The sequence below is a fragment of the Antedon mediterranea genome, chromosome 10, assembly GCF_964355755.1.
Source record: "Antedon mediterranea chromosome 10, ecAntMedi1.1, whole genome shotgun sequence".
Classification (NCBI taxonomy): Eukaryota; Metazoa; Echinodermata; class Crinoidea; order Comatulida; family Antedonidae; genus Antedon; species Antedon mediterranea.
This window is the reverse complement of record NC_092679.1, coordinates 20,129,816-20,140,839: the sequence shown is the minus strand read 5'-3', so window position 1 is coordinate 20,140,839 and position 11,024 is coordinate 20,129,816. Positions and strand designations below refer to the sequence as shown.

The 11,024-nt window shown below is 33.9% G+C and overlaps 3 protein-coding genes across 3 annotated transcripts; all 3 read left to right on the top strand.

Moving 5' to 3' along the window:
* Positions 1-492: 492 nt before the first annotated feature.
* Positions 493-3,566, top strand: LOC140060641 (transmembrane protein 26-like). The gene is made up of 3 exons (XM_072106939.1): positions 493-874; positions 1,976-2,150; positions 2,506-3,566. The coding sequence occupies exons 1-3, from the start codon at positions 645-647 to the stop codon at positions 3,250-3,252; spliced, it is 1,152 nt and encodes a 383-aa protein (XP_071963040.1). The 5' UTR covers positions 493-644; the 3' UTR covers positions 3,253-3,566.
* A 1,125-nt stretch (positions 3,567-4,691) lies between these two features.
* On the top strand, positions 4,692-6,492 carry LOC140061302 (transmembrane protein 26-like). Its single transcript, XM_072107811.1, has 3 exons — positions 4,692-4,747; positions 5,009-5,180; positions 5,710-6,492. The coding sequence occupies exons 1-3, from the start codon at positions 4,692-4,694 to the stop codon at positions 6,490-6,492; spliced, it is 1,011 nt and encodes a 336-aa protein (XP_071963912.1).
* An 860-nt stretch (positions 6,493-7,352) lies between these two features.
* LOC140060747 (transmembrane protein 26-like) lies at positions 7,353-9,556 on the top strand. Its single transcript, XM_072107083.1, has 3 exons — positions 7,353-7,641; positions 7,779-7,959; positions 8,324-9,556. The coding sequence occupies exons 1-3, from the start codon at positions 7,415-7,417 to the stop codon at positions 8,915-8,917; spliced, it is 1,002 nt and encodes a 333-aa protein (XP_071963184.1). The 5' UTR covers positions 7,353-7,414; the 3' UTR covers positions 8,918-9,556.
* The last annotated feature ends 1,468 nt before the right edge of the window (positions 9,557-11,024 follow it).

Genomic DNA, 11,024 nt, shown 5'->3' with positions numbered 1-11,024 from the left:
TTGAATTAGTGAGATCATTTTCTATTACATCTAGCCTACTATCAGCCTCGAAATGTTTTGTTCGGAAATGATTGTACGCATCCCCTTAAATATATAGTCCTAGTACCGATGATCTATCTATTGAACTAAACTGTGCTGTACCGCGGTTTACGGGATTTTGTTGCTACCATGTTTGTTCATACTTTATTTTAATTTTTGTTTGCGAATTCAATACTCGTATAAAATGAAATTTTACAGCAATAATTCTCATATAAAATATAGATAACAGCCAGTATTTTCAAAATTTCCAAAATTGATCTGTAAGAATAACCACAATTCATACAATGCAGTTATCAAAATAGATTAGCATGGTATTAAATATTATTTAAAGCAACTGATAATTTTCCGTAACCTTCAGAAAATTGTCGGATTACATCCCTACTAAATCCGGGTTTTATTCTTTTATGATCAGGAAGGTCGTGAAATGAATGACGTCTTCTTTATTTGCAAATGAATAGGCGAGATAAGTATGCATGGACGCCATAGTAACTCTATTGTTTTCAATTAAATTGCTTGTAACGACTATACGCGCACACACGAGATCGAGCTGCTGCTAACTCGGTTTAAGAGACCAAAGACTTGAAAAGTGTGTTGTTTTCGACAAGATGGTGGTCCAAGAAGAAGAAGCTTCGTTGAGATCCACGTTGCTGTCAAAAAAAGTCGGAAGAGGACTGATGGCCAGAGGTCTATTTACGGCACATGCTATGTTATGTGTGTACAAGGTGGCATTCTTTGTGGAAAATAGCAAGCTATGGTTACTGTTACTTTTGTTGGGTACAATGTACATTGAATTTATTGTCTTGGTTATAATTCGGAAAGGAAAAGAATGGAAATGGTATGTTTGACAATGTTATCACCTTTATATGAGTCTAGAATATCTAAAATTCTTGAAAGTTATAATGTTAAGTAATAGCATGCATAGAGGAATTATCCACTAATAGTAATCTTTCTTTTGGAGGGTAGGCGGTTATATAATATACAATTTACAAACAAACTTAATCTACGCATGCGTAAAAGCACACATGTATACCGTTACGTTTATATTCATGGGCTGTATTTGGTCGATTTGGTTCCCACTAGAACGGAACGCAACTGTCGCTTGTGATTTGGTCAACTCACTTGCGTTGCATGTACGCACGCCCTTGCGTTACGTCCGGTAGCCTACACGTGGGAATCAAGCTTAAATGTTCGTCCTTCGTCTAAATTAGATACAGCAGTATTTTATCTTGATATTTGTTCCTCCCTCCCTATTTCTCTTCATCAACTGAAAGATATCCAAGATAAAAAATTTATTCTAGATATTATCGACATATTGGTTTAATTCAATCTTTAACCAAAGTAGGCATATCCAACGTTTTGAAAATATTCTGTAATCGGATGGTAATTTTAAGCCATGGTTATTTTGGATATAAGTGCCGGAAACGGTGCGGTCATTGTTTGTGAACTATTTAAATACGGTAGCCTACATATTATACTCATGAAGAAAAAACCTATTCATTAGGTAGTTACTAAGAACTAGATATTGTAACTTTTTTAATACCTGTAAATTACTATATCAAATCCCGTATCGAATAAAACAACCGATATAGACATCAAAAGACCAATGGAAAATTATCTTATTTAAGATATATAAGTTATTGACTTACATAAAATACTTGTTGGATTCATGAATAGCACCACCAATAACCGTATTGTTAAGTTAAACACCATAATACTTTGTTTTTATTATCTAATGAGTACCACTTAAGGAAATTGTATTTACTCAAGTGAAATAACCGTACTAGAGAAATATCTGATTCGATACGACCACCGCAAACTTGTCTCTCTAAACCGTTGAATAAAATACATATTGAGCGTTAGGCCAGCTACTTTCTATTCATTAAAAATGCTGAAATTAAACTATTTACCCAAATTAACGAAAACAATTTTCTTTAAGGTTTTTTGTATCTATATTATGTTACCTGATGGTTGTAATCCCCTCTATTTGGCTTTTGGAAAAAGACGTGCTAGACGCCAGACTTGCGGTCAAGATGAACGACGATGAAGATTGTGGAGTGTCAGAGCTGTCTACCAACAATACGATAGACTTTCTCTTGCTATTTGGATTGGATGTGAGTATTACATTAAAACTGTAAGCCAATGAATACTTGTCTAGGCCCCCTTTGTACCAGAAGCCTGGGAGTACTGTGTCATGGGAATCGACGTCTTGAACCTTATGAAACTGTTTCAAGAAAGAAGTAAAGGAAGGGAGGTTGATAATGTCGATCGACGTTGTGGGTGTTCTACAACCGTCTTCTGGAATAATAATGCGGCATGTAAATTCGAATCGAATTACTTTCATTGACTTGCTTTGCTGGTGTCGCCATACAGCCTTTACTTCCCGACAACCAAACATCGCTATCCTAAATTGCTCTTTTAAACTCTTGACTTATAGTTAAAAATCATCATTATCTTTTTCTTGTATAGGGTACATCAGAGAATTGGTCCCTGATTCTTCAGCAGTTACTGATATTCGTCCTTATAATTGGTCGTTGGATTCTTCCTCGTGGCGACCTAACTGGTGACCAACTTTCACAACTTCTTCTAGTGTACATCGGCAGCGGCGCAGACATCTTAGAGTTCGCATCTGAAGGACTACGACTGGACGAAATTAAATGCGACATAACTATTATATATGTGATATTAACAATTTGGACAATTAGCCTGTTGCAGTTCACGCTACCTTTGACGGCGAAAACACGTCGGCGGCCAATTGCTAGAGCAGGCGGCGTCCGGAAAATACGGAATGGTATGGCTACTTGCTGCGCGACGGAGGTCTGGTCGATAATTGTTGTTGTAATGACACAAGACGCACCGTTTCTTGTCGTTCGAATGTATCTTCTAATCAGTAAAAATGTAGTAAACGAACTTCTTATCTTTTTCGCCTGTAAAAATATTTTAACAATTCTGCTTCAAGGAAATCGCTTCCGCACAATAATGAAAGAAAGAATTGAAATACGAAGATCAAGACGGAACCGTTTTGCAGTGAGGTGGGTAGGCGCTACGCATGCGCAAAGCGGCGAACAGCATCAAAAAGATCCTGAAAGTGAAATTGAAGATCAAAATGACGCGGACTATGGAAATCCAGTGTCAGAAAAAGTAAATGACATAGAGACTGGAATAATTGAAACACCACAGCAGGATATGGACAATGGCAACGTTGATGAATTATGAAACGAAAATACATAAGAAATACTATTGTTTATTTAAGAATAAGTTATCCAATGCAATAAATGTTTATATTTAGGGTACACTAGCAATATTTTGTTTGCCACCACTGCCACTGGAAAGGTTGTTCATTTTGCAGACTATCAATCTGAGTATCACGTTACTTACTGTAGTCATGTGATCCAGTATAGGAACGTAACAGCCATGATCTCTAAACCATAGTGGCCAAATCTAACATACTTCTAGCATAATTTTGACCAATCTGGCATCTACCATTTATGCTAGGAATAATTTTAGTAATAATCTGGCATAATTCTGATAAAAGGATTTTTCTAGAATTATTATTCATACATTATTTCGACAAAATCTAGCATAATTGTAACCAAATCATAATTTTGCCAAAAAAACGATAACCTTTTTTTTTTCTCATTTGTGTTATACATACAACATATTCAAATACGTTTTCATCGCTGGCCACACTGCTCCAAACAGTACAGTGGCAAACTTGACTTAAGTCTCCTATAGTATCTTCTCATCTTAAGAAGGCCTATATGTTTTTGCACATTATTATTATTAATGTTATTATATGACATATTTGCGTAATTATTTATTCTTTCGAATATTTCTTGTACGATCGTAACTTTATTCTCAGGAATAAAGGCATTATTCATTTTTTTATGAAGTGAATATTATGTGTCATCGATCATTGACCACTAAGGAAGTAATTGTGTATCGTGTAGCTTGACATGAAACTGCATGTAGCTAGTAAAACTTATTGTAATATAATATATTTCCCTGTACCCCTTGTACGATTTTATACAGATAGAGAATGTATTCTCTATCTTTCTTCTCAGAATAGAGGCACTATTCATTGAGTAATAACTGTCATTTATTGTGTTAAATGACCATTAAGGAAATAGTTGCAGTTTGTCACGATGAAGATGAAGCCACTAATGTAAACTTTGGATACCATTTAAGTTATTTAATTGTTCCGCTTATTTGTGTGCTAAAACTGATTGTAATACAATATAATATTTTAATTTAGTTTTAAACCTGTGGTTGTTGGTTATATTTCTTATTCACAGTTGAATATTCAGCTATTGTGTAACGTGCCTTTCTTATACACCTGATAACACATTATTTTTTTGCGAGCAAAACATTTTTACCGAAGTAGTCTGATAATACCCGAATTTTACCGAAATAGTGCCAGCAGTACTCTTCAAGTCAGCTTAATTTTGTTTAGGCCGAGTGTCGTCTTTTTGTAAACTCTCATCATGCCGGCTAACGACACACATTCAGTATGGGCGGTGTTACGTTCGATCAAATTTGGGCGATCCTTTCTGGCTAGAAGCCTGTTTACGGCTCACGCTACATTGTGTGTATATCAGGCAACGTTTTTTGTAAAGAATTCCAATCTTTGGTTTTTGTTATTTTTACTTGTCGCTATGTATATTGAGTTTATTATTGTCGTTTTATATCGCAAAGGAAAAGAATGGAAATGGTAAGTTTTTGATATATGTCGTATTATTATATATATTATATTCTTATTAGGCCTACTATATATGAACTGATTTAGCAAAATATCCTGTACTTTATGTGACAAGTAAAATGTAATGTGACCATATATAGACATGATGATGTCATTTCAATACCATATTTAAGCTTATTACCATATTTGGGCACATCAAACCTTTTTTTTATGATAGTGTAGACAGAGCTTAACTCATCGATTAACAACCGTTATAACATTTCTTTCTCTCAGGTTTTTTGCTTGTATTCTATGTTACCTAACGGTTGTTATCCCCTCTATCTGGATCCTTGAAAAGTACGTTCTGGACACCAGACTTGCAGAAGTGAAAACGAATGACGATAAAGATTGTGGAATATCAGAGATGCCTACAAACAACACTGTAGACTTCTGGTTAGAATTGCCTGTATGTAATTCATTTCAATCCATTTCTGGAGGATTTTTCGAAATTCATATCTATGGAACAGTACATAACAATATATTTGTTTTCAATAATCCTCTGTATCAGGAGGAATACCACCTATCTGATAGGATATCAGAATTAATTAATTAATTAATTTAGGCCTACTATTGGTAATCCTTGGCGACATGTGCTTAAAGACATAAAAAAGAATAAATAAAATTAAACTTTGTTTAAATTTATTTAGGCGACAAACAAAAGCTCTTTCCATTTTATTTACAAGCTGCGACTTTACAAAAAATGTCATTTGGAGATTGGCACTAAAGGGTTTATTTTAATTCGTTGTAGGAAGCAATAATAGACCGATTTCCTCATAAGTTCTTGGTATGATATAATATATTGTTCTACTGTACTATGTTGGTGACAATCGCCACACTTAACTTATCTCTTAATCACCACATTGGTTGCTTGCTAGGAAATTCGATAAATTACAAAATAGATTATAATTTCATAAGCTATGTTCTTGTTTTTATAGAGTACAGCAGATAGCTGGTCATTAATTCTTCAGCAGTTACTAATATTTGTCCTTATAATTGGTCGTTGGATTCTTCCCCGTGGCAACCTAACTGGTGACCAACTTTCACAACTTCTTCTAGTGTACATCGGCAGCGGCGCAGACATCTTAGAGTTCGCATCTGAAGGACTACGACTGGATGAAATTGAATACGATATAACTATAATATATGTGATATTAACAATTTGGACAATTAGCTTGGTGCACTTTACACTGCCTATGACAGCAAAGGCGAACACGCAGAGACTGCCGAAATTAGCAGCAGGCGGCATCCAAAAACTACGGAATGGTATGGCTACTTGCTGTGCGACGGAGGTCTGGTCGATAATTGTTAATGTAATGACACAAGACGCACCGTTTCTTGTCATTCGAATGTATCTGTTAATCGGTAAAAATGTAGTAAATGAACTTCTTATCTTTTTCGCCTGTAAAAATGTTTTAACCATTCTACTTCAAGGAAATCGTTTCCGCGTGATATTGAAGGAAAGAATTCAACATCTAAGATTCCGACGCAGCAATATTGCGAATAACTGGTTATTAAGTTTTAGAAATACGCATGTGCAAAAAGGAAAACAGCATAACATGAGCGATGTTAGTCAACAAAAAATGGAGGAGGATGATGTGTGTAAAATACTAAAGCCGGAAGAAAAGGATGTAGAAAGTGGTAATGGCGAGAATAAAAATGAAGTTGAATCGAAAAGCCAAAATGAATTAAGTTGTATTTCCATGGATGAACACAAATAATTATATTAATATGAGTATAAAGTATTTGAATCACAAGGTTACATGTATTTTCTCTGTAATCATTTTTATTTATTTTATTATGTTTCAAAATGTCAGCTAGTTGTAATTTGTATATAAAAAATTATGTTGTTACACTCTTATTACAATTATTATTTTAGAAAGAAAGAGCGGCTTGAATTGTTACAAAAAATGTAATTCTATTAATGTAATGTATCCAAGGGCTGTCATGGTAAACTTTAGAAGAGAGAAGAGATCTATCCCTAGCTATACCGGTAGTCAATGTATAAATGTTTTCACGGCCTTGCGCAAACGATATTATTAAACGAAATTGAGCTGATAATTTATAACCAATTAACACGCAGAATAGAACGTCTAAATATAACAATAAACACAATTTATTTATTGACTTATGTTCTGTATATTATATTGTATATTGTATAGTGTGAAACAATGAACTTGAAACCCTAATATACTATTTAAGATAAAATCGTTGTTAAACGTTGCAGGCGCTAAAATATCGAATAACCTATACTAACTTAAATTAAATATTCTCCAGCAATTGCTATTAATTTCTTTTAACAAAACTAATACTTTTTTCTCCGATTTATTTTGTATGAAGACAAACAACAATGGTAAAACAGGTTTTCTTTTACCTTATTATGTAAAAATCCGGATACAAATTTAAACTTTCTGTTTCAATTGTGACAAGGTAGCTAAAGCATCTTGTCCCGTACCTATTACAGTATACTATTGTTCCGTAGATTCAATACCCGGTATGTTAATAATCCAATGCCGTTCAGAAATACTCGGAAATCTTCATTTGAAATATAATAGTATAGTCAACGGTGGATAATGGGAGATTATGGTCCATGCCTACTTAACGCAATGATTCGATCTGTCGAGTTATTTCGCAAACTTCACCATGGCAGGATCAAACTCAGAAACATCGCCGAGGAAAACCACGGAAGGATCACTTTCGGTTTTTAGAGGAATATTCGTTCGATTACTGTTCACGGCTCACGCAACCCTTTGTGTTAGCAAGGTTGCGTTTTTCGTTGAGCAGCCTTATATTTGGTTTTTCATGTTCCTTTTGGTGGTTCTGTACATTGAGTTCTTCGTTGTCATTCTCCAAAGAAAAGAATGGAATTGGTATAGTATATAATTATTTAATTTTTAGCCTAACATCAAACAAATACTATAGATTTAAAATAAATTGCGTTTAAAAGTTTGAAAGATAAAAATAAATATACAATTTGTTAAAAATTGAGTTATAATTTCTTTTATAGGTATTCTATTACTGTTCTCTGTCATTTACTCATCATTATTCCTGTTTTATGGATCTTAGAATTGAATTTCTTAGAAAGTCGTCTGGCGATAAGATTGAGCGATGACGATGATTGCGGGTTAGTGGACGATGAATCTGTCGATAATAAAACCATAGCCTTTATTGCAGTATTTGGCTTAGAAGTAAGATATGTTTCTTAATTATTGATGTGGTATAAGTTTCTTAAAAAGCAACTACTTTTTAAAAAAGGAACTACTAACGCATGTGTATTTAAAACCAGATGAACGTTTTTAATCATGACAGGTAAGACATCTGTGATCTAACGATAGTGACAAATTAGTATTTCTTATAGGCATATTAGGCGCTTATAATTTGATATTTTCTGCCTAACTTCACTATTTTTAGATTTTTTATTTGTGCTTTTTGTAATATTGCCGATGTTGTTTATTCGTTCGCCTTGTTTCTTGTCTTTTTGATATTAATTTTAGAACGTATAGAAAAAAAAAATTCGCATGAAATACTTTTACCGTTCTTTTAACGTTTTAGAATAACGGAGAAAACTGGTCGTTGATACTTCAGCAACTATTAATAATTGTACTTATTGTGGGCCATTGGATTCTTCCTCGTGGAGAAATGACGAATAACGAACACTCTCAGCTCCTTTTGGTGTACGTCGGTAGTGGTGCAGACCTCTTAGAATTTTCAGTTGAAGGATTACGATTGGACGAGATACAGTGCAATACATCAACCATATACGCCATTCTTGTTATCTGGACATGTGGTCTTTTACAATTTACTATGCCTTTAACAAGGACGTCAGCCCCAGCAGAGGAGCACAATGGTGAATTCGCTTGTGCTAAATATAGGCCTAAACTGTGTAGGATATGTGTAGATAAATTCTGGGGGACGGAGATATGGGCAATATTGGTTATCATGTTGTTTCAAGACGGACCGTTTCTTGGTGTTCGGCTTTACCTTCTATTTTATAAACAAGTCGCCAATGAGTTCCTTATATTTTTCACGTGTAAGAATATCATAACCATCGTACTGCAACTGAAAAGGATCCGGATCTTATTAAACAAAAGACTCAATAAAATTGTTGATAAAGTTGTTATAGGCTACATGGTCAAAATCATATAGCGTATACATGAATCAGATCCTATAGGATGAAAGTTATGTATATAGTATAGGCCAAGGATACTTGTTAAACGTCAACCTATTAATCAATTTCAGGGGAGGGAGGGCGGTTTTTATATAATGTTTTCTTCCTAAAAGCACTAAATTTTGACACATCGACTTTGATTTATGCTACCATTTCGAATTAAACTGACACCAACTCTTATAAAACATTTTAAAAAATGAATCGCATGCATTAAGAAAATTCCAAGAAAACCATGGACAGAGCTTAAGGACAAATGTCCATGATTGTTATAGCACATAATGAAGAGAATGTATCTGGATGTCACCCATTACTGGTTTCATTTAAACTTTATAATTAGATCTAACAGGGCGATAAAGGTTATTTTTCTCTGCAGCATCCCTGTTTACTCTGCATTGAAAACTTATTGCTTATACATTATTTGCTCGTTACTTTTACGCAGTTTACACTGGTGAATGTCCATTTACAAATTAAACGACAGAACATAAGAAGAAAGAATATTGTCATCTGTCGTATGCGTTTAAACATGTTTTGGGCGATTTTCGGGTAAATGAGGAACCAAAAATATATATGTCAGCATTTGAGCTGCTGACTCCTCCTAATCTATATATAAATTTACGTAAGGGCAAAATTCGGTAAATCTCGGTTTATTTCTAGAATTTCTACTCGATGGTATAATAATAATATAATACTTTATTACTGACAGTTGCTTCTCAACGTTTGTATTGATTAATAATTACAAAAAAATATAAACGTCGTGGTGGTGTATCGTTACATGTACTTTACTATTTCAATCGACTATGACAGTGACAATTTTAACAGTTATTAAATCGGAAATGTTTTACTCTATTTAGTGTTATGTTATTTATAGGCCTATTAAAAAAAAAACCCAACCCTCAATAATGTTAGATACAAAATACAAATTGGGTTTGTTTAAATGAGTCCAAATGAAACATTTGGACTCATTTTGTGAGAAGTTTCTCTTTTGGAAGTAATTCGCACGGTGCTAATTTTGGTTGACTACATAAATACATAAATAAATGTTTTATAGTCATGCGGTACGTAGGCCTACATTTTGAAATCGCCAGTTTTTTTACGCTGAAATTACTATGTATTCGAGAACCATATGTGGGCACGACCTAGATGGTACGCGAGCGAAGCGAGCGTGCCATCTAGTTATTAGTAAAGCGTGTTCATTATATATTCGTATAGGACCGTACAAAACAAGATTTAGTTTTTTAGCTATTTTATCACCTTTTGCAATGAATCAAGAATAATTATGATCATATAAATAATAATAAATAAATAATTATTGAAATTTACTAAATATTCTAGGTTAATTTGACGTTTTAAAGTTCATGAAGTTAAATATTTTATTGTCCCAAAAACTTGCACCTAGGCCTGAGAAATGGGCCTAGAAATGTTCTTACGCTATGTAAATAAGGTAATAAGGTTGAAAGGGTTTAAGAAATATTGTACCGGTACACGTACAAAGCAAATGTATTCTTGTTAGGATTTAAATTTGGTAGGCCCTAAATAGAGATTCAAAAGAGGATTTAAAGTTGAAAATGTTTAAATAAGTATGTTGACATCACAAAAATGCTACAATTAAAAGTAATATTTATGTAATATTAACGACTAAAATTAATTATTTTAACGGGCATACGTCCTTCAAATTGTGGGCACATTATACATATCATATACGGCTTTACAACGTTTTGAAACACCGGTTCTCGTCAGATCACAGAAGTTATAAGCAACGTTGGGCCTGGTTAGAGCGTGGACCATCTGAGAATACCGGGTGCTGTATATGCTGAGGGTCCCATTAGGCATTTGAAATCAGCACCGTTGACTATCTTATGATAGCCCCTGCATCTAGTGCTTTAAACAGTCTTCTTTTATCCATAATTCAGACGAATTTAACTATATTGACATCGTCGTGTAAGACAGACATCGGCCATACACACAAACAAAAGCATGGAAGCAGCATACTCATGTATACAAGACATAAAGAAAAGAAAATGAAACTATGATTAGGCTTATTTGTTACCAACAAATTCATTCCTAACATTGTGAATTGTTCATTAT